At 49.2% G+C, this 22,475-nt stretch overlaps 8 protein-coding genes across 8 annotated transcripts; 6 read left to right on the top strand and 2 right to left on the bottom strand.

Moving 5' to 3' along the window:
* Nucleotides 1-1,144: 1,144 nt before the first annotated feature.
* On the top strand, nucleotides 1,145-2,700 carry F9C07_5512 (putative phthalate transporter; the record flags this gene model as incomplete). The annotated part of the gene is made up of 7 exons (XM_071511363.1): nucleotides 1,145-1,267; nucleotides 1,335-1,404; nucleotides 1,490-1,537; nucleotides 1,573-1,733; nucleotides 1,781-1,998; nucleotides 2,053-2,514; nucleotides 2,577-2,700. 7 exons carry the CDS (start codon nucleotides 1,145-1,147, stop codon nucleotides 2,698-2,700), a joined length of 1,206 nt encoding a protein of 401 aa, XP_071366928.1.
* Nucleotides 2,701-3,435: 735 nt separating this feature from the next.
* Nucleotides 3,436-7,286, top strand: F9C07_2280710 (glycine dehydrogenase). Its single transcript, XM_041295151.2, has 2 exons — nucleotides 3,436-6,833; nucleotides 6,898-7,286. Exons 1-2 carry the CDS (start codon nucleotides 3,695-3,697, stop codon nucleotides 6,951-6,953), a joined length of 3,195 nt encoding a protein of 1,064 aa, XP_041150099.1. The 5' UTR covers nucleotides 3,436-3,694; the 3' UTR covers nucleotides 6,954-7,286.
* F9C07_2280709 (atrazine chlorohydrolase/guanine deaminase) lies at nucleotides 7,287-10,574 on the top strand. The gene is made up of 2 exons (XM_041295150.2): nucleotides 7,287-8,239; nucleotides 8,321-10,574. Exons 1-2 carry the CDS (start codon nucleotides 7,960-7,962, stop codon nucleotides 9,607-9,609), a joined length of 1,569 nt encoding a protein of 522 aa, XP_041150098.1. The 5' UTR covers nucleotides 7,287-7,959; the 3' UTR covers nucleotides 9,610-10,574.
* A 42-nt stretch (nucleotides 10,575-10,616) lies between these two features.
* F9C07_2280708 (rhamnogalacturonate lyase A) lies at nucleotides 10,617-14,806 on the bottom strand. Its single transcript, XM_041295138.2, has 12 exons — nucleotides 12,729-14,806; nucleotides 12,572-12,673; nucleotides 12,390-12,511; nucleotides 12,265-12,334; nucleotides 12,141-12,216; nucleotides 12,042-12,093; nucleotides 11,779-11,990; nucleotides 11,507-11,728; nucleotides 11,188-11,434; nucleotides 10,975-11,115; nucleotides 10,856-10,912; nucleotides 10,617-10,781 (listed from the first exon to the last, which is right to left on the bottom strand). The coding sequence occupies exons 1-12, from the start codon at nucleotides 13,102-13,104 to the stop codon at nucleotides 10,752-10,754; spliced, it is 1,707 nt and encodes a 568-aa protein (XP_041150097.2). The 5' UTR covers nucleotides 13,105-14,806; the 3' UTR covers nucleotides 10,617-10,751.
* F9C07_5508 (uncharacterized protein) lies at nucleotides 14,079-14,386 on the bottom strand (the record flags this gene model as incomplete). Its single annotated transcript, XM_071511361.1, has 2 exons — nucleotides 14,079-14,188; nucleotides 14,338-14,386. 2 exons carry the CDS (start codon nucleotides 14,384-14,386, stop codon nucleotides 14,079-14,081), a joined length of 159 nt encoding a protein of 52 aa, XP_071366927.1.
* Nucleotides 14,807-15,972: 1,166 nt separating the features above from the next.
* F9C07_5507 (putative serine peptidase, family S28) lies at nucleotides 15,973-17,860 on the top strand (the record flags this gene model as incomplete). The annotated part of the gene is made up of 3 exons (XM_041295149.1): nucleotides 15,973-16,191; nucleotides 16,251-16,465; nucleotides 16,516-17,860. 3 exons carry the CDS (start codon nucleotides 15,973-15,975, stop codon nucleotides 17,858-17,860), a joined length of 1,779 nt encoding a protein of 592 aa, XP_041150096.1.
* Nucleotides 17,861-18,203: 343 nt separating this feature from the next.
* On the top strand, nucleotides 18,204-19,912 carry F9C07_5506 (putative cytochrome P450 alkane hydroxylase; the record flags this gene model as incomplete). Its single annotated transcript, XM_041295148.1, has 4 exons — nucleotides 18,204-18,650; nucleotides 18,704-19,361; nucleotides 19,414-19,680; nucleotides 19,740-19,912. The coding sequence occupies 4 exons, from the start codon at nucleotides 18,204-18,206 to the stop codon at nucleotides 19,910-19,912; spliced, it is 1,545 nt and encodes a 514-aa protein (XP_041150095.1).
* A 677-nt stretch (nucleotides 19,913-20,589) lies between these two features.
* Nucleotides 20,590-21,798, top strand: F9C07_2103423 (mediator complex subunit 27-domain-containing protein; the record flags this gene model as incomplete). The annotated part of the gene is made up of 3 exons (XM_041295147.1): nucleotides 20,590-20,874; nucleotides 20,930-21,586; nucleotides 21,637-21,798. The coding sequence occupies 3 exons, from the start codon at nucleotides 20,590-20,592 to the stop codon at nucleotides 21,796-21,798; spliced, it is 1,104 nt and encodes a 367-aa protein (XP_041150094.1).
* Between the last annotated feature and the right edge of the window lie 677 nt (nucleotides 21,799-22,475).

Below are 22,475 nucleotides of genomic sequence, written 5' to 3'. Positions count from 1 at the left end.
TTTGAGATAGTCCAGTCTCGAACCTATCTGGGCGTTGGCCTGGGATTGGCCCGCCTCAAGCCACAATCCTTAACCACGCGGGATTATACGGGCTTTTGGGTGAATGACCCGGTGGAAAGAAGTACCAGAGTGCTGGTAGCGGAAGAACCATGCGATCCAGAGAACAAAGAGCAAGACTCAGAAAACAAGATGGTTTAGGATGTCTCCGAGATGTCGACTGCTGGCGCGGCGACTCCGGAAGTTCCAGCAAAGTGTCTGATCCCAGAGCGAATGAGGGCAGCTGGATGTCATACGCCAAGCTGCCAAGGGAGTCCTGATGTCAATCGCTCTACACCCCCGCATCTTTTTCACTCCACTTTCTCAAACACAAAAAGCTGGGGAAAATGTGGGGAGGTCACCATCTTCCAATTGAGATAGCGATCAGTCTCCCAAGGCCGAGGTAATATGGTGATTTCGAGTCGGTTATCTGGTTCTCTGTTGCCTTCAGCCTGGTGGCACGAAAGATGGCGTCTATAGCGCATTCTTCAATGGGTCTTCACAGTCCTATGTTGTGCGACGAACGAGTTACACACTGAAGAGGCAATTGTGGTCAAAAGTTTAACTGAATAGCGTATATGAGACAAACACACCAGACCGCCTCTATATAATCCTATATCTGTGCGGTTGTCCCTGGTGCCCCTCTTCCTCTCGACACCCCCACAACTTCTCCCTCCTTTGCCCCCAGAACGCACTTTAGGAGCGAGCAATTATTCAACCATGTCATATTCAAGCAGCGAAAAGGATCCCGGTGCAGACACCAGGATTGAAGACGTCAATCAACCTGCCCTGAACGATGTTGACTACGATGAAGAATACACATACGCAGAGCAGCGTAAGATTATCCACCGGGTGGATAGACGTCTTGTCACCATTACGGGTTTAGCATATTGTGTGTCCCTCATGGACAGGACAAATCTGAGCATGGCTGCTGTCGCGGGGTAAGTTTCCCTGGTGCAGTAGGCATCGCCTCAAATGGATGATTCATCGGTTGATTGATCGCCCATAGCATGACCAAGGACCTGGGTTTGACAATTGGAACCCGATATGTATGTCTCAAGATCCTCATCGTACATTTAGAATCTGTGGCTGACATCAATAGTCCGTCATGGTCCTCATCTTCTTCGTTCCTTATGTGATCTTCCAGCCACCCATGACAGTTATAACACGGAAGATAGGTCCTACCTACTTCTTGGGAACCATTGTTATTCTTTGGGGGGCAATTCTAGTTGTGAGTCGCTCAGCGCGCTGGTTTGTGACAGTATGCCGTCGAACAATCTATTGATATTGTTTTAAAGGGCATGGGATTTGCAAAGAATTGGAAGCATATGGTCGCGACGCGTGCACTGCTGGGTATACTTGAAGCAGGTACTTTCCCCAAATCCGGCGCTGTCTCCTGGTTATCATCACTATGGAACCCGAAGTAACATAAGACTAATCTGATTCGATATAGGCTACTTCCCCGGTTGTGTATATCTTTTGTCAAGCTGGTACACTCGGTGTAAGTGTAAACCTACGATACGATTTACTCCTAAGCACTGACAGGGTTAGTTGACGTGCAAAAGCGGTTCTCGGTCTTCTACTTAATCGGTTGCGTAGCATCAGCATTGTCTGGTATTCTTGCTTTTGGGCTGATGCAGATGGGCGGGCTTCAGGATCTGGAAGGCTGGAGATGGATATTTATCATGGAAGGCGTGGTATGTACGCTTTTTCCCTGGGCGACCCCAGTTGCTAATTCCAGCAGATCACAGGGGTGATTGGCATCCTGACCATCACCTTTCTGGTTGACTTCCCTGATAAGGCGCACAAGTCTTGGAGGTTTCTTAATGAGAAAGAATGCGCGTTCATCGTCCGCCGTATCAACCGGGATCGTTCTGATGGAGACGTGGAGCCCTTCTCTCTCAAGCGCTTCCTGTCACCTGCCCTCGACCTGAAGATCTGGGGGTTTGCAATGATATTCTTGTAAGGCGTGCCGAATGCATTGTGTTCTCTTAGCGATCCTCTAACATGAAACAGCTGCACTACGACCGTCACGTATGCCATCGCATATTTCCTCCCGATCATCCTTGAACGGGGTATGGGGTTTAGTACCGCTGCCGCACAATGTTTAATTGCGCCACCCTATGTGTTCGCCGGAATCGTAATGTACGCAACCGCCTGGATTGGTGATAAATATCGCCTACGAGGAGCAATCGTCGTCTTCAACGCTTTACTCTGTATTATTGGACTTCCCATTATGGGCTTTGCGAAAGGCAATGCTGCGCGGTACGTGGGCGTATTCTTCGCTGTGGCCGGTGCCAACTCCAACATCCCAGCTTGTATGGCATATCAAGCGAACAATGTCCGTGGCCAATGGACCCGTGCATTTTCTAGTGCTACGTTGGTGGGATTTGGTGGCATCGGAGGAATTGTGAGTAGCTTGGTCTTTAGGTCTCAGGATGCACCTGGATACCGACCGGGCATGTGGACGACTATTGCGTAAGTGCTGGTCCTTTATCAAGTCAAGCTTTCATTGCATCGAGTTACTAAGCGGCGTGTAGATGCAATCTCCTCATGTTAGTCATTGTGGCGGCGATGAGCTTGTGGTTCCGCCGGTCGAACAGAGAAGCGGACCGTGGGGAGCGTGTCATCGAGGGGTCTCCAGAGTTTCGGTATACGATATAAATCTATCGCACTACACTGGTTTCTCTTTTCTCTTCCGGTAACCATCCTTTGTTATTTCTGTACATATCTCAACGAGTAGGATATTTAGCCGATAATAAATATACAGAGGCACTGAGCGATGTTGTGTTCCATTACCGACAATATGCTTTGTTCTATGTTGAGTTTTTCAAGAGATAAAATCTGTCGCACAAAGTAAATGGCTGTAAAACCCCGCATAACACGAATTGCGATGGCGGTTCCAGACCGTCCATGTGGTGTTACTGTCACTCGTTAGTCATAGCATGTATAAATAGCCTGACTGTGCTTCCCGAGCTTGATCACATCGGATCGGAAAGAACCTGTGGAGGGTCTAAGTACTGCATAACTTTTTGGGAGACTCGACTGCCTATGTTAGCAACTGAAGCGGTATCGATATTGTATTGACTGGTTCAGGTCGATCAAACGTAATTCAATTAATTCTTCAGTCTTGAAAAATAGTATAATATCGCTATTTGAGGTAGAAAAATTCCAGAAATCTCCGACCCCGCGTCTGGACCAAGATCATAAGCTAAGACTTTCCCGCGGGAAAATAATCTCTTATCGCTCGCGGAGAAGCCAAGCGCGGTTTACGGGCGCGTGTGCGGGGCGACTTTGCAAGGGACCGCAGAGTAACCCCAGGTTATCATTGGCTCGGGCGGCAGCGTTATCGGGTTATCGACAGTTTCCCGTGATTGTCCGTATCGCCCGCGGTTTTCTTGCCGGCCGAAGGAATCCATAGATTGTATGACTTTGGCGATAAGTTTTTCCCTAAGAGTCTTCTTTCATTCTTTTCTTTTTTAAATCTTGTCTTCCTGTTCGTTTCAATTGTATTCCTCCCCCCTACCCTATCCAACTTCCTGACTATCTCATGTGTTGAGCTATCGCCGGGGATTTACTAGATCAGAACATACTTCTATCCCTTGGCTTAGCCAAACCATTGAACACCGCAGTCCGTTGGCCTCTTCACATTATCACCATGGCTGCATCCTGGTGCGCCCTTCGTGGCACTCGCCAGCTTGCTCTTCGGACTCGCTTGCGCTCTGCTCCTTCCCCCATTGCACTCCGCAGAGCTACTCCATCCTCTCCCTTCCGCGCCACCCATCGCGCCCTGCACACAGCTACACAGCAGCCGTCGCGGCGACCGGTCTACACAAGCTCAGTAGCTGACCATGGCGACCCTCACCCCCGCGACCTCTTTCAACCCCTCGACACCTTCCCCAGACGTCATATCGGTCCTTCGCCAGATGCCGCGAAGGAAATGCTGGCCACTCTTGACCCCCCAGTGGCGTCTCTCGACGAATTCGTAAAGCAGGTGCTTCCCGCAGACATTCTGTCCAAGAAGGACTTGAAGGTTACTGATCCTCACGCTAAAACGAATCTGTACCGGGATAATGTGGGCGGTGGTCTTGGAGAGACCGATATGCTGAAGCTCTTGGATGTCTACCGGAAGCAAATTGATGTTTCTGGCAAAACCTACATCGGAACTGGTTATTACGGTACAATTGTGCCTCCTGTGATCCTCCGCAATGTGCTGGAGAACCCCGCATGGTACACAAGCTACACGCCCTACCAGCCCGAGATCAGCCAGGGTCGTCTGGAATCACTCCTGAACTTCCAAACATTGACTGCCGACTTGACGGGCTTGCCATTCGCCAATGCCTCCGTTCTGGACGAAGCTACCGCTGCTGCCGAGGCGATGACCATGTCTTTCGCTACTATGCCTGCTTCAAAACAGAAGAAGCCCGGTAAGGCTTACGTTGTTTCGCATCTTTGCCACCCTCAGACAATCGCCGTGATGCGGTCGCGCGCCGAGGGTTTCGGCATCAACCTGGTTATCGGTGACATTCTGGCGGATGATTTCAAGTTGGTGAAAGAACAAGGCGACAATCTTATTGGTGTGCTTGCTCAATATCCGGACACTGAGGGTGGCATCTATGACTTCCAGGCCTTGAGCGACAATATTCATGGCGCTGGCGGTACCTTCAGCGTCGCCACCGACTTGATGGCTTTGACCGTTTTGAAGGCACCCGGAGAGTTTGGAGCTGATATTGCGTTCGGTAATGCCCAGAGATTCGGTGTTCCTATGGGATACGGTGGTCCACACGCAGCATTCTTCGCTTGTGTAGACAAGTACAAGCGTAAGGTTCCTGGCCGTGTTGTGGGTGTCTCCAAAGATCGTCTCGGCAATCGTGCTTTGAGATTGGCTCTGCAGACCCGAGAGCAGCATATCCGCCGTGAGAAAGCCACTAGCAACATCTGCACTGCACAGGCCCTTCTCGCCAACATGAGCGCCATGTATGCTGTTTACCACGGCCCGACTGGCCTGAAATCTATTGCTCAACGCATCATGTCCATGACTTCGACCTTGCAGGCGAAGCTTGCTGCTTTGGGCTATAACGTTCCGATCAAGACTAACGTCGCCGATGGCGGTGCGATTTTCGACACCGTTACTGTAGAGTTGCCCACCAGCCAAGAGGCGGACGCCATTGTTGCAGCTGCCCGGGAACAGTCTATCTTCCTCCGCCGCGTGAACTCTACCAAGGTTGGTATCTCTCTTGATGAGACTAGCGGCCGGGACGAAGTCAAGTCCATTTTGCAGGTGTTTGCTACCCATGCTTCCAAGGGAGAAGTGTCCATCGATGGGGAGCTTGGTATCTCCCCTCTTCCGGCCAGCCTTGAGCGGACTTCCGAATATCTGACTCACCCGGTATTCAACACCCACCACTCGGAGACGGAAATGCTCCGGTATATCCGCCATCTGGAGTCCAAGGACCTGTCTCTGGCTCACTCTATGATCCCTCTGGGCTCTTGCACTATGAAGCTCAACGCAACCACCGAGATGATCCCTATCTCTTGGCCTGAGTTCTCTCAGATGCACCCCTTCTTGCCCGCAGATGTCGCGAAGGGTTACACCCAGATGATCGATGATCTGGAACAGCAACTTGCCGACATCACCGGTATGGCTGAAGTCACTGTCCAGCCTAACTCTGGCGCCCAGGGTGAGTTTGCGGGTCTGCGTGTCATCAAGAAGTATCTGGAGGCTCAAGGCGAGTCCAAGCGCAACATCTGTCTGATTCCCGTGTCTGCTCATGGCACAAACCCCGCCAGTGCCGCCATGGCTGGCATGAAGGTTGTTACCATTAAGTGTGACACCAAGACCAGCAATTTGGATCTTGAAGATCTCAAGGCTAAGTGTGAGAAGCACAAGGATGAGCTGGCCGCTGTTATGATCACCTATCCTAGCACTTTTGGTGTGTACGAGCCTGGTGTCAAGGAGGCCTGCGAGATCGTGCACCAGCATGGTGGACAGGTCTACATGGATGGCGCCAACATGAACGCCCAGATTGGTCTCTGCTCTCCTGGCGAGATCGGTGCGGATGTCTGCCATCTTAACCTGCACAAGACCTTCTGTATCCCTCACGGTGGCGGTGGTCCTGGTGTTGGTCCTATCGGTGTTGCAGAGCACCTGCGCCCCTTCCTGCCGTCTCACCCGGCCAGCGAATATCTTCAGTCTAAGCGTACGGAATCCTCCTCGCCCCCGATCAGCGCTGCTCCTTGGGGTAGCGCCAGCATCCTGCCCATCACCTTCAACTACATCAACATGATGGGTGCCAAGGGTCTTACCCATGCGACAAAGATCACCCTGCTCAACGCCAACTACATTCTCTCCCGTCTGAAGGAACACTACCCTATCCTGTACACCAATGAGAACGGCCGCTGCGCCCACGAGTTCATCCTCGATGTCCGCAAGTTTAAGGAGACCTGCGGCGTTGAGGCCATCGATATTGCCAAGCGTCTCCAGGATTATGGCTTCCATGCCCCGACCATGTCCTGGCCCGTGTCCAACACCCTCATGATCGAACCCACCGAGTCGGAGAGCAAGGCGGAGCTGGATCGATTTTGCGATGCTCTGATCTCCATTCGGCAGGAGATTGCCGAGGTGGAGAGCGGCGCGCAGCCACGTGAGGGCAACGTGCTGAAGATGGCTCCTCACACTCAGCGCGATCTTTTGTCCAACGAGTGGAACCGCCCGTACACCCGGGAGACGGCCGCTTACCCCTTGCCGTACCTTGTGGAGAAGAAGTTCTGGCCTTCAGTGACTCGGGTGGATGATGGTAAGTTTTCCTTTAATTTACTACCTTATTTGATCAGAAGCAAAGCTAACCTGAACTTTCACAGCTTACGGTGACCAAAACCTGTTCTGCACTTGCGGTCCTGTGGAGGAGACTGACTAGAGATATGATACCCATGTTTGATTGTTTATTATTATGGCCTGCGAGATACATTTTTTCAACAGATGTTTAGTTGCTTGAGTTTTGGGTTGGCATAATGATGGTGACACGACGCCAAGATTCAACATTCATGATAGACATTCGGCGGGCGTTCTGGTTACTATTTGCATCTGAGTTGTACAAAAGACTCTATTTAGCAAAGTGAATGATACTTGCCGCTATAGTTGCGGTTGCTGTTCAGCTGTTCATCGCATAGTTTGATCACGTTGATCTTAATCAGGGCTGGAGCTGAACTTTCAGATTCCAGGGCGGTAGTCAGCGCTTGCTTGATTCGGAAGTCACCCCTAGGTGGCACGTGAACACTCCGTCTCAGCTCTTAAGTAAAAGATTGCTTTTTCTCAGCCCTCCAAGTGGTCAGAATCCCACCGGATCTCCTGTTGTGCGTGTGGCTATCTTATCTCCTCCGCACTAAACCGCTCTTGGCATCGGAACCGGCCGTGACCCGAGGTCACGTCCAATCTGAGATGTGATTGTGGTTCCTTGTGGAGTTGGAAGGAGCTCAATCTTACAGGATGACAACATACCCCTTGTTGTATGAAGTCTCGACCTTATAAGAAGCCTCTCTCTCCCTCGAGCGTTGAAACGTACACAATATCATCTCATGGGGGTACAGTGCATTAGTGTTCTGTCAGGTAGTAAAGATAAGGTTCCAACGGTCATCCTTCCGTCAATGCGCTGGTTGGTGCAGTAGTTCTCCCTTGCATACACATCAGCATTCAAGGTGAATCCATGACATTCTTTCATACTTGACGAATTCAAGATAACTTATGAAGTGGCAGTTTGGGCATGATTAGTTAGCCTACACGTATACCGTGTCTTGCTACCTCTATCCCTTGTTTTCTACCGGACACATATTGATCCTTTCGAGCTGAACTGGTGCTACCTGGCCCCATTGCAACGTAGCCTCAATTTATATCGCTGAGAATCGAGAGATTCAGGGAACATCAACATGGCCCCCGCATATATTGTCTTCGTCGGTGTATTCGTGCATCTTCCCCGGTCAACGTCGAAGGCCCTCGCTATCCAACAGGGGGCTTTATGGGTTTCCGTCGCCGATGGCCGAATCAAGGGTGCCGACTGGACTGTCATCACTGAAAGTGATCTGCGCGACTTTTTGAAAGAAAAAAGCTGGGTCTTAGAGGATGCTCCTCGATATAAATCCGGGACGAGAGTAAAGATCGTCCGGGCGAGAGAAGAACATAATGAATTCTTCTTTCCTGGGTTCATTGGTAAGTGGTGATTCGATTTTCTGCCCCATATGAGTAGGCGTGTAGCCATAGATTTGTATATGCAGACACTGACAAGCTTAGACACTCACATTCACGCACCTCAGTATCCCAACAATGGACTCTTTGGTTCCACTACCCTCCTTGACTGGCTAAAGCAGTATACCTTCCCAATGGAGGCTTCATTCGGGAGCTCGCTTTCCAACATCCCGTCCCCCAGGGCGTTCAGGGTCTACAATCAGGTCGTCTCGCGCACTCTGGCTAACGGCACAACCTTCGCCTCATACTTCGCCACCATTCATGTCTCAGCTACGAATTTGCTGGCGACGCTCTGCCACAAACGCGGCCAGCGTGCCCTCATCGGCCGCGTTTGCATGGACAATCCGAACTTCTCTGAGCCCTACTATATTGACCCCTCAACCGAAGAATCCGTCGAGCTAAACAAGGAAGTCATCTCGTACATCCACTCCATCGATCCGCAAGGAACCATGATAAAGCCGATCATTACCCCTCGCTTTGCATTAACATGCACCCCGAAGGCAATGCGTGGTCTAGCCGACCTAGCCTCTTCTTACGAACCCCCACTGCACATCCAAACGCACATATCTGAGAATACACAAGAGATCCTCGACGTCCACTGCCAATTCCCAAGTGCCAAGAGCTACGCCGACGTGTACGACACATACGGCCTTCTAACACCACGAACGATCCTCGCCCACGGCGTCCATCTATCACCCGACGAGCAAGATCTTATCCACGACCGAGGCGCCAAGGTCTCTCACTGTCCCGCGTCAAACTCTGCCCTAGGGTCTGGCATCTGTCCCGTTCGCAAGCTCCTCGACAAGGGAATCACTGTCGGTCTCGGCACGGATGTTAGCGGCGGGTATAGCCCCAGTATCTTGGAAGCCGTCCGACAAGCGTGTCTCGTATCCCGGTTACTTCGGCATGTGGAACCGGCCAGCGAAGGAGATGAAGGAAAGAAACTCGTCCTGAGCGTGGAAGAGGCTCTGTACCTGGCTACACGTGGGGGCGCAGCTGCGGTCAATATGGAGAACGATATCGGTGGATTCGACGACGGCATGCTGTTCGATGCGCAGCTGATCCATCTGGGGCGGTTCTTACCTGCGAGCCGGTATGACAATGGCGAAAGCCAAGTTGATGTCTTTGGATGGGAGACGTGGGAAGAGAAGATCCACAAGTGGGTGTGGAGTGGTAATGATCGTAATGTTAAGGGTGTCTGGGTTGGAGGAAAGCTGGTGCATGGGGAGGATGCTGTGGAGGGTGAAATTCGGTCTGGTTGGTGGACTTGGGTTTTGAGCGCTGGTGTTGTGGGCGTTGGTGCTGTTGTTGCTCTTAGGAGGTTGAGGCTGTAAGATATAGACTTGTTCTCTTTATCTTTATAGATGGCCTTGACCATCTCGGATTCCGCTTGATGATCATACAGAATAATTAACCTTTATAATATAAACAAGCTATAAATCTATAAGAAAGGTGTGAATCCCTGTGGATAATGATGATACTGACAACCCACTTCGAGGCTATTCACAGCTATATATCTACCGACTACCTTTTGTAGCGACCTGCTGTGTCAACGCCTTACTACTAGTACTTCACACCTGGCCAGAGGCAATATGGCTTTACAAACATCGCAACATCAATACGATCATCCATATACTCCAGATAACGTACGCCCAAAATCACAAGGCAGAATGCACTACCTGAATACGACGGTGTACAAAATAGCCGTCTAAAAGAAACAAAAGATGTCACAATAAAACTAAACTACGATCTCCACGCTAACCTAGTACCTAGTCCCTCCTCCGGAACCTCACTTGAACCAAAGTTCAGCCTTGTAGCGCCCATTCTTGGAGAAAAGCTCCCGCCTCTACCATCTAGCGAACCTTCAGATTACCTTCCTAAGGTCCCGTGCCGAGATATTCTCGTTTCGGTCTTCCTTGAGACCGTAGTCTTTGGATGATGATCTTGGGGTTGGTGCTTGGGGTCCTGATTGAGGGATTGGGGATAGATTTTAGAGTTTTGAGTATTTTTGGGGGATGTGATGAGGATAGGTAATCTCAGGGGATAATAGACTAGGGAATTGTATATATTGTAGCGGTTCTATGTCCATGTAGTTATGGTATGATTGTGTTAGGTATAGGTAGTTGTTGTAGGAGATGTGCCTTACCTTTGATGGGAGGAGGAACACGGGAATAGGTGAGGATTGTGTTGAGATACTATATGAGCTTTTGTAGCCTTTAGGATATTCGCGAGTTCTCGAGTCATTCTAGTTTCTTTCTGTTTCGGAGGGTAGGCTTAGGAGGTGGGACGTAGGGTGTTAGTATAACCGGATAGGTATCCTTTTAACAATCCTTATTAAGATGCCCAGCTCAAAGCCAAAAATAATCCAATTGATGAAGGTAGACCCGTTAAACATTCACTATTAACAAAATGCTGGTCATTTCGTAACCAGCACCAATCAATATGTACAATTCCACTCGATACACTATTCACATTCTTACTGGAACAACTCAACGCAGTCAAAGATCTAAAACAAGTAATTCATTAGCCAATCAATCCACAGCTAAGACAGTAACTCAAAGAAAATAAGTAAGCACTTACGAAGTTAGGAGCAAGGAACTCATCGCCGGAGCTTCCAGAGATGACGCTGATTGTGATCTGATGATTGTGTTAATTATGAACTTTTGAGTAAGGGAAGAAGGGTATTGAGGGATGCGCACAGTGTTCTCTCCTTCGACGATTGTTCCAGATGGAATGTTCACGTCGTAGACTTCGCCGAGGCCGCGGTAGGCTCCGCGGGTGACGCCGCGGGAGTTGAGGTTTGTGGGTGCAGAGGGAGCGGAGCCTTCGTAGTCGTTGATCTGGTTTTTGTTAGTTTATTTTGGTTCCCGGTCTATGGGAATGTGAGTCGGTTTTGCAGTGGGGTTCCTTACAGTAGCCTGAGGACGACCGCCAGCGAACGAGAGGGTCGTTCCGATGCGCAGAGTAGCGGCGCCGGTCTGGGCGGAAGTGGCTGTGAATTTGATTGTGACGGGGTCGTTAACGCCCTTGAAGGCAGCCATTGGGAAGTCGGTGAGCTCGGAGCTTCCTACGGTGTAGGTAAGGGGACCCCAAGATGACATGCGCGAGTCCGAGGGGTGCATCCGCAGTTGGTTCTCTGCGTTGCGGAAGCCGGTTGGTCTGGAGGTGATAAGTCAGTTATGCCCATGTGGGTGGCTTGCTAGCTAGCAGGGGTTGGAATAGGACACGTACGTTCCGTCCCAGTCGCCGATCTTGAAGATGGTATCGCCGGTTTCCACGAATCCAGAGATGTCCTTGCTTGTTGATGATCCGGCTGTAACCGATACAGAGGTCTCGGCTACCTTGTATTCGCCCTGGTAGTAGACCATGGTGTAATCGCCTGGCTTCATGGCCGGGGAAGTGAAGCTACCGTCTGAAGATGTGTATGTCCAGTACTGAGCATCGGCATTGTACCTGTATTTTGGTGGTCAGATTTAGATGCTATTATTGCACGGGTATCGTACCAGTGAACGACCCATTTGAAGCTGGAGTCGGCGCCAGATGCAGTTCCGGATACAGTTCCGCGGCCGTCTGCAGCGACGTAGCCCTTGATGTCCAGGTTCGCGAAGAAGGATGTGTCAATATCGGTGCTGGGTGTTCCACTGCGGCTGAAGTACATAGAGTATGGCCCATGGAGACCCTGGCGTCTGTCTTCTGTTTGGACGTGGCCCGAGTTCTGCCTTCGTTAACGAGATAATTGAAAAGCATAATGTCGTGTCAAACGTACCATGTACCAGTAGAGGGAGTTGTAACTACCGCCGTTGTTGGAGTTGATATCACTATTAAAATTAGTATGTAAGCATGTTACGCACAGTAGTGTGCTGACCGGAAGAAAGGACCACCAGAGGAAGTCTCGTATTGGTTGAGGATCATGCAAACACGGTGGGCGTCTCCAGCAACACCTAGAAGCAGGTTAGCCATACGCTACAGTCAGAAAGTACGTGCCTTACAATGTCTCTGGTCATCGATGAAACGCTGGCTGGAGTAGAACTTGCTACGGGTCTCCCCATCTACGAGGAACTATATATAGCCTTCATCAGCTACCTTCGTGCCCTAGCTTCATTTTTGTACTTACCACATCCGAGCCTTCGATTGCCTCGCCGCCCGAAGTGGTGGACACATCGCCGAACGGTTCCTCGTTCGGTAGGAGCTCCGAGTTAAGGCGGGCAATGAACCGCAGCTCACCAACGGAGGGCTCTGAATTGATTAAGACGAATGTCAGGAATTTCTTTCTTTGCGCTGTGACGTGAAACTAACCCTCTGTGGTGTACGTCGCCATGTGAATGACCGAGTCGCCATTGTGGACAACGAAATACTGTGTCAAGGTATCGGTGTCGCAGGTAACCTTGATGTAGTCCCCTTTACAGACATGATATCAGTATATAGAGGATAGCTTGTTCTATCGTTAGCTCACCATCTTCTACCGCAGAAACATCTGCGCTTCCAAGGCCAGAACCGATGTGGCTGCCCGTGCCGGAGTACTGAAGTTCCGAGCCATAGTAATTGATAGAGGTAATATCGCAGCTCGAACGGGAAACCGTAAATTTGAGAGAATTTGCCGACCCAGCGTCAATAACATAGGAGTCGTCAGAGGTGGTGATTCCAAAGGCCGCATTGGCGACTCTGACCCAAAGAAAAGACGTTGAGAAAAGAATGGTTCTGGACAACATTTTGTCTGTCAATTTTCGGCAAAATTGTATCCCCTTCCTGTATATTCGCCATATTGTCGGCCATTGTCTCTTTATATTCGCTCCCACATGAGTTTTACTAGTCTCGAGTGCCCAGACCATGAGAGGGGCATAAGGACAAGCTACGAAGAACAGAGCCCCTGGTTAATCTTTCTAAAAGATGGATCAGTTTAGTTCCACCAATCTCAAGGGCCATGGTTGATGAAGAAACAAGGCGTAGCGCGCATGACTCGACGAACGTACAGGGGACACCGGAGCACTAGCCGTCGCTAAGATGATCGCTAACGAAGTTTCCCTTTTTGAAATCGGCAGTTGCGAATACCTGTCGGAGATTTATGGGGTCAACCCATAGCCAAGAACCCCTGCATCACCGAGGCGAGTATGTCATCCACTGGACTCCCGCATACGTGTTTCGTCTTTATTCTGAACATGGCAGCAAGGAAAACGCTTTGGTGTTGTCCGGTCGCTGTGCGAAACTGACTTCGGATGTCTTTAAAGCGAGCACCCGAAGTAATATAACGATCGTGTGTGAGTTCATTTAGCATGGTTAAATCCTGCCGGACAAAAGGCCAGATTCCTGTTCTTCAGTGGTGGGACTTTGTGGTGAATCGATGCGGAGTCCCGATTTCACACACGGCGGATTTGGGACACTGGTGCATAAATCAGTCCCATGTTAGTGCAGTGGGGCCGTATGCTATCTCCATCAATCAGGTATTTAATCGTGTGTGATCCGTCCATTCTTGTGCGAAATGTGCCGAAAAGCTTTATATTGAACTTCGCCTTGGCATGACCCTAAAATAAATGCTTCTCCGAAAGTGGAAGCCATAGTGTATCATGAGGATTCTTCAGCTCTATTACGTGGACCCCTCTCTGCAGTGTGAGACAAGCAATGGTAGACGGTCTGTCGCCAAGACATATGGACTGGTTTCCAGACAAGACATTATGTCCTGCTTTTGGACATATTATGCAATGTGTCGCTTGCCCCTTTTCCTTGATGCACAGCTGCCGCCGATGTCTCTACGCCAATGTGTAGGTTGAGAAGGTCTTGAACCTGAGATACATTCGGCCATTGATGTTCAATAATAAGAAGACAAGGTCTTATCCTGAAATGGCCCATCACTGTCAATCAAATGCATTTCGCTAAAAGTCGGCTGGTGGTTGCACACGGTCGCTAAAGAGAGCCGTACTGTGGCTTATTCGTAGTTCACGGTTGGCGTTCAAGTCTCAAGGGTATCCATGTTGTGGCAGTTGCTATGCTAGCAAACATCAATTGTCACCTGAACATGGTCACGGGTCGCCTTAATCATAGTTGCGCTTATGGATGCTTCCTCGTACCATCCCAGCCCCATCCCACTTCAGCCTCAGCGGTACCAAGCAACTTCATGGCACTTGCCGCGTTACCATCCTCAGGTCTCGAGAAGACAGTAGGAGCTGATTATGCTCCTCAGGAATGGTTTCGATCTGTGAGCTGGGCCAAAAACCTGTGGTTGTACAAGGTTAACTCTGGGTTGTTTGCGTATCAAACATGAGCTTTTGAAGGTAGGGTCTCTGCCATTGACACTGTCTTTCCACATTGAGTGTATCATTTTCAAATCAGGCATTACTTCTAGTCTTCGATGCTGGTCTAGAAGCGTGTATCTAAGATGCAACAGACGGGCACTGACTAGTTCGCTAGAAATGATGTAGTCATCGTCAGTAGATTGCTATGCATCCACCATATACTGCGCATGCGTGCTTACTGTTTATCCACTTCTGTGTAACACATATCCACAAGTTGCTATGGTTTAAGCCTGCGGGCTCCCCCCCCCCTCAAAAAAAAAAAAAAAAAAAAAAAAAAGCCTAAGACTATAGCAACAAGGAGGGACCATATGGAGAATACGGTCTTCAATAGAGATCATTGTGCGTACTAGGTGTGTGGGTAGTGTCAGTATGCAGACCCTATTTGTTACACGTGGCGGCTCACTGTCTTTGAGAATTGAAACATTCTCAACGCATAATCTACGGCGTTGTACAGCCCCCAAGCCATGGGCGGTGTGCAAGCTAGGCTTGCTAGTTCGAAACACCAGAAAATGACATCTGGATGACCTGAGGCAGTGCTTTTATTCCTAATCAGCACATTGCAGCCGCAGCCCTTGGTACGTAACATTCAGTGAGCAACGCCATCCAAATTATCTTCTCCGAAAACATATATATGAGGGTCTTTAGAATAAGCTGCTGGATCAAGCATATTGCCCCCCTAGCTGAACCCCTAGACAGTATGTTTCACCCAAACTACTATCCCAAGACCACAGGTATGAAGCTTCCTAGATTAAGCCATCAGGCATTTGTTCACGGAATCACAGTCATTTGGTGGCTACCTCACAGCCATCTGACTGGTTGCTAAACTTAAAAGTGAGCCAGATTTGCTTTTATTGATTCACTTCAGCTATATAAAGACAGTCACCGTTTTCAGTCAAGTTTCGATCTAATTTGGTGGTTGGGGCATTCATGACATTCCCTAATAGTTAACGATCGACAGGGCTCTTGGCGCCATGTGCACAGGTGGGCCGACAAACGCCGAACTTAGAGGCGTCGTGTGTCTCCACCGCCCGGGCCGATGTCCGAAGCCATCCAATCTGGATTCTTCCAAGCACTCTCATTTCCGCATTGGGTAACATGTTGTCCAACGTACTCAGACATACTCATTCACTTCATACGAGCTTACTGCATACAATGTCATCCTGACAGGCCTATGCTGAGAGGTCATGAGGAACCTACGTTGAGTTGGCTGACCAGGCCAAGACTTGGGATGATCTCATTGACGCAGCCGTCCAGCAAGAGTATCGATCATTGCGCATACATATAATAGATACTGGTACCCTCCCTTCTTTCTACCTGGTAAGCTATCTGGAATCTTACTCTTTGAGATACCCTTCGTTCATTTCTTTGTGCACGTGCGGGCATGAAAAGTCTCTGTCTCTTCTGACCAATATGCGTTTCGACCTCTTTCTAATATTATCCAGTCTTGCTATATTGGCTGGCCCCGCTGTGGGCTTGGGGTTGTTTAGAGGATCTAGGTATATGCGAGAGCTGCAGCTGGCTGCTGAGTTGAACTTGGACCCCAGGTCACTTTCCAAGAAAAATACTGTACACTCAGTGCTCGCAAAGGCCAATACTCAAATTGAGAAGGTTACTACAGAATACATCACGGTATGTTTATGCTTGCCTTTTTTCATATGTTTTGGCTTCATAGCTAAATACACTTCTAGATACCTATCGATCATAATGATACTTCTGTTGGCACATACCAAAACCGGTTCTGGGTGAATGATGACTACTACGAGGCTGGGCGTCCGATCATCATGTACGATGCCGGAGAAACAAATGCAGAGAGTATTGCCAAGAATCACTTGACATCGAGTTTGTCATTTTTCAGAAAAATCCTTGAGGACACTCACGCAATGGGAATTATATGGGAACATAGGTTTGTTCTTTGAATAACCATGAGTCGCCCAGGCAGCTAACGGCATGTAGATATTACGGAAACTCTACTCCATTTCCGATTAGTAGAGATACACCGCCTGAGCACTTTAAATACCTTACGACCAAACAAGCCCTTGAGGATATCCCGTATTTTGCGCGAAACTTCAGCCGCCCAAAGTTCGCCGAGCATGATCTTACCCCCAGCTCCACACCCTGGGTCCTCGTCGGAGGTTCGTATGCTGGAATTCGGGCGGCTTTTGCCCGTAACAAGTACCCAGACGTTATCTTCGCTGCTTATTCTTCCTCTGCTCCGGTCCAGGCACAACTGAATATGAGCATCTACTATGACCAAGTCTACCGTGGTTTGGTCGGACATGGCTTTGAAAACTGTGCCAAGGATATCCATGCAGCTCTAGGTTATATAGACCAGCAACTGTCAAATAACCACACCGCTGCTGCTATCAAAAAGCTATTTTTTGGCCCCGGAGCTGACCAGAACAGCAACGAAGGCTTTACAGCAGCTTTGGCGACTATCTATAGCTATTTCCAGAACTATGGTCTTGACGGTCCTGAAGGAACTCTGCGTGAACTCTGCGAGCATCTGGAAGTGGATCCTACAACAAAGGAAGCAGCAGGTCCTGATGGCTTCGCTCCAGTCCGTGGAAGCAAGCATGTGGCTGAACGTTGGGCTGCATGGCCAGCGTTCACGCCATTGGTCAATAATTTTATGGAGACCAATTGCAGAGGACTTAGTGATCCTGCTAAGCCGTCTTGTAAGCTGGATATGACATATTACGACCCTGATTCCATTAGCTGGAGTTGGCAGTATTGCACTGAGTGGGGATTCTATCAAAGCAGCAATTTTGGCCCTCATTCACTGCTCTCCCGCTACCAGACCCTGGAGTATCAGCAGGAAGTATGCAATAACCAGTTCGCCCTGGCGGTCGCAAACGGCGTGCTGCCATCATACCCACAGACGGAAGCCCTCAACAAAGAGTACGGGGGCTGGAATATCCGACCGTCTAATACTTTCTTCACTGGTGGAGAGTTTGATCCATGGAGGACGTTGTCTATGCTGACCACTGAAGATATCGCGCCTGAAGTTGCGCCCGATGGAATCACGTTCTCTACCAAGATCCCGAATTGTGGCGAGACGAGCGAGGACAAAGTGTTCGGATACCTTCTCAAAGATTCTGAGCATTGCTATGATTTCCAAGGCTTATCCACAGAAGGAAAGGCGGCTCGTGACCTGTTCAAGGAAGCATTGACAAAATGGTTGCCGTGCTTCGAGCCTTCAAGCTCCAAGGCTTCCATGGTGAACGTCACACAGGCGGAAATAACAAAGGGGGCGGTGATGTGGGGGAAAAGAGAAGGGTACCAGATGTGGAGTGGATGAAGTCAACTCACCTCTAAGTCGCCCGCCTCCGAGGGCCGATCCTACAATGTAAAGCTAACCTCTTTAGGAGATGCTTGCGATGGCCCAGCAAATCATGTGCCTGGATTATGCCTCTCTCAGTATTGCCTCGTGCTCGGTCTTCGGTCGCGATGAACTTTCCTGTACATATTATTCAATCTTTCAAGTCGTCCATACACATGTGCTTTCAGTCAATCAATGTATAAGTACCGTCCTCTCACCCGCCCGGGTACTGTTCCCAAGCTCTCCCCTTTTGTGTTATATTCACATTACTTAGCGGTACATATATTGCCCTACTTCAGAGAACTGTAACTCTGTCGGCATCATGCTGGCCCAAATTGCTCCGCTGTTTGGTGCCCTGTGCATTACATTCCTAGTTCTACAGTACCTCCAGCGACTTTATCAGCAGCGCAAGCGAGCCCAATCTCTTGGATGTCAGCCTGCCGCTCAAGGGCCATCAGGCATCTTTGGAATCCGATCGTTTGTACGGTTGCTCAACGAAGTCAGGCACAAACGATGGGTTGAATATATTGCCGGGCAGTATGGGCGTTACGGAAACACCTATACCCAGAAGGCTCTGGGTAAATGGATGGTGTCTACCATTGAACCGGAGAATATCAAAGCTCTGTTGGCAACCCAATTCAACGATTTCGGCCTGGGAACCAGACATCGTGAATTCTATCCCTTGCTTGGAGACGGGATCTTTACTCTCGATGGCCCCGGCTGGTCTCATGCACGTGGACTGTTACGGCCTCAATTCACGCGAGATCAGGTACGGAAGCCAATCCCTTGATTACTGGAGGATATAACTGTTGACTTCTTTAGGTGGCTGACCTAGAGCTCATGGACGGTCATATCTCCCGCATGATTGATCTCATTCCCCAGGATGGTTCGAGTTTCGACATTCAACGTCTCTTTTTCCTTCTAACAATCGACTCTGCCACGCACTTCCTGTTTGGAGAATCGGTAGGTGCTTTGGAATCTTCCAACAGCGCAAGCCTCTTAGGGAGATCATCTGTCGGAAGTGCACAGGGATTCGCAGAGGCATTTGGTACCGCCCAAGATTATCTGACAACCCGCTCGCGTGCTATGCACTTTTACTGGATGGTCAATCCGAAGGAGTTCCGTGAAGCCAATCAGCGCGTTCACGAGGTCGTTGATCACTATGTTCAACTTGCTATCCAATCCAAGAATAATCCGGATAAAAAGTCCGATAGATATATTTTTGCGGAGGCCTTGGCTGCAGACAACGATGATCCAAAGGTGCTGAGAGATAATATGCTCAACATTCTCGTGGCTGGCCGTGATACCACTGCCAGTCTACTCAGCTCTGCATTTTTCTACTTGTCACGCAACCAGGATGTTTGGAAGAAGCTGCGGCAAACTATCATCGACGAGTTCGGGGATAGCCAAAACCCGAAGGGCGAGATTACACAAGCAAAGCTAAAGGATATTCCATACTTACGATATGTGTTGAACGAGGGTACGTACTTTGCCTCATTGCCAGTTATAGCTTACAAGACTAACAAGAATAGTCCTCCGGCTGTTGCCCCCTGTGCCTCTCAACTTCCGTGTCGCTGCCAAGGACACTTCTCTACCAGTTGGAGGCGGCCCTGATGGAAGATCCCCAGTCTTTATTCCAAAGGGACAAGTTGTCGCATATAGTGTCTACGCTATGCACCGCCGTACAGACTTATACGGACCCGACTCTCATTCGTTCCGACCAGAGCGCTGGGAGGAAAATGGCAGACGCGGTTGGGACTATCTTCCATTCAACGGAGGCCCTCGGATCTGCCTTGGTCGTAAGTTATATATTCAGTTTCCCTCATGTAAAGAGAAGCGCTAACTATAGGACCTATAGAGCAATATGCACTTACAGAAGCAAGCTATACTCTTGTCAAGTTGGTCCAGCGCTTTGATACCCTCGAGTGCGCCGACCCAGAATTGAAACAGCCCGCGATCCTATCTACCCTCACCATGTCGCATGATCGGGGTGTAAAGGTTAGACTATCTTCATCGGTGCCAAAATGCTGATTTAACCAGTAATTATGCAATCTTTGAATGTCTTAATGATTATGACCATACATCACGGCAGACCTTGGATACAAGTCGCTCTAGGCTGTATGTTATTTGAGCTGAAAGTCTCCGGAATTTATCTGAACTGGACTACTCTTCCAGTTGCGATCTCCAGTAATGAATAATGTCTTTCAAGAGTAGACCTCAGTAAACAAATTCAATTGGGTATCAAAGCTCGATTCGTATACAAAGTTCAGGTCATAAATAGGCTTTGTGCCTGAGGCAATAAAAGATCCACACTGTAAAGGAAACCCCCAGCCACATGTGGCTGATACATCTTGTGGCGCACTTCCGTCCGGTCACTGGATGAATATCGCCCATTGATTCAGCCGTTTGAAGCTTTTAAATCACATCCTTCAATCTCACCAATAGTGAATAAGAAAGAAATAGCATTCACATTCCGCACATTATTGTTAATTTACCGAGGATTTGACCAGTCAATTAAGCTTCGGATCTAATTGGGTGTTGAATTGCACATTTGAATACCGCTATCACTATATTCACTTCGACTGGGTTAAGTTAACCCCATCGTTCTGGTCGGATTTTGTTTTCCTCAAGAGCTCTTGTACGCAAGGACGCGTGTCGCGTGGATTGAAATTAGATTTCAAGCCCATCGCCCTCCGTGTTCCGAAACAATGGCCAGCACATCACAAGCTGCCCCGAAATTCCCCACGGTACCAGTTGTGGTACCCAAGGTGGAGTTCCCATCTAAACCAGGCCAGCCGAAGGTCTCAGAAACAAAGCCAAACAATAGTAATACGAACCAGACCAATGTCATCAAGTCAGAGGGTGACAACATAAATGTCAACACCACATCATCTCCGGCAATAAAACAAGACTCCGATGCAAGCAAGCAGGTCTCCGAGTCGGAAATGCAACTCGTATCATCTCTCGCAAAGCTCCAGGAATTGGAGGCTATGGTTTGTCTTGACATCCGCTCATCCTTCGGTATACATGGCTAATCTGTGATGCTAGATTCATCAACTGCGGACATTGCTCCCGGACCGTTTATTGGAGCCTTTGGTGCCTATTGTAAACCCAAAGGCTGCCGCGGGGAGGGCAGTGCCGAGGTCGCCGCAGATGTTGTATGAGCAGCTTTCGCAGGCTGCGAAGGCTGGTGTCGCCGAGGTGACGGAGTTCCAGAACATGTGGCGCAGCCCTGAAATGAACGCTGTGTGGGAACGTGTCGATGCGCAGATCAAGGAGAATGGAGGGCAATTGTTGCAACCGACTGGTGTTTGGGATCGGAATTATGGTACCCTCCTTGAAGAACTTGTCAAGGAGGAGAATGCCAGGATGGAACAGCAGCGGAAATCCGAGGAGGAGCTCGAGCGTTCGAGGATCCAGTCGACTGAAGGGGGTTGGAGGGCGATTGTCGACAGCTTCATCCAGAAGAATGTGCCAGGGGTGCGAGTCTTGCCGAGTAAATCTGAGACTTCAGTCACTGTTGTCCTACCCAAGGCCGGTATGACATTCAAGGTACATACGATCGGTGGGTCTGAGGTGAACGGTGTGCCTGAATGGCAGGTCTCGAGCCGAACGATGCCTGGTCAAGTTAAGACAAAACTCGAGAGCGCAGTATCCGATTGCTTGAATTCTCGTTCACGACAATGGGATCTTACCTATCTTCTTGTAAGTGATTTACTCCCCTAAACCCAAGTAAACTAACTAACATGGACCAGGACATGATATCCTCCTACTCCGATGTTAAACAAACACCTTGCGTAAAGTGCGGCAGGATGACAGACAACGCAGCACAACTACCGGCCGTTCGCCAACAGAAGCAGTCGTCTGATACCCAGCAACCACCAATCTGGGAAGCTTACCACCCAAGCTGTATCTAGTCAACCCACCATCATCCTACCAATAGCACTATTATTCCTACAACATCTTTAGCTGTACAATACATTCGTCCCATTATCGGACTCGTTACAACTCATTCCTTCTCAAATACCATGCTTTCTCACGCAGTCTGAGAACCAGACGATCACAAGTCTACACTAGAAACCATACCCCAGGCCTGAGGATATTAGACTACTACCCCCTTGAATGAAACCTCACCAACGGACCCAGCTCCCTCAAACTATGGATCCCAAACACCTCCCCAACAATATCCAGTTCATTGAACACCCCTCATTCCCTGTCCAAGCATATAACTCCCACCCGCTCAAGTCTCCATCCAAAAAGCTACCTACAAGCCAAAGCCAACGAATACCAAAGTCCTCCCCCGGAACAAGGATTATACCAGATCCAGAAAGCATCGAGCTTTAATATGCCGAATCGATTTGAATATGTATAATCTTATTGGCGGGGTTACGTTGTAAGATTTGATCCGTTTCGCAGTCAATACGAAGTAGCATGAGTATAGTAGCTGTGTCTGGTGACTATATATGAAGATATGTTTATTAGATGGGGGTGATGGTTTTGAGCATCGGGTGCTGAACTGGCGTGTTTACGTCGCATAGGGTGGGTTTCTTTAGTGTGTACTATTTCCGTAGAATGCTGTTTTGCTCTTTTTTCT

Source organism: Aspergillus flavus, chromosome 7, assembly GCF_009017415.1.
Source record: "Aspergillus flavus chromosome 7, complete sequence".
NCBI classification, from domain to species: Eukaryota; Fungi; Ascomycota; class Eurotiomycetes; order Eurotiales; family Aspergillaceae; genus Aspergillus; species Aspergillus flavus.
The sequence above is the reverse complement of the archived record's forward strand: the minus strand, read 5'-3'. Positions and strand labels throughout refer to the sequence as shown.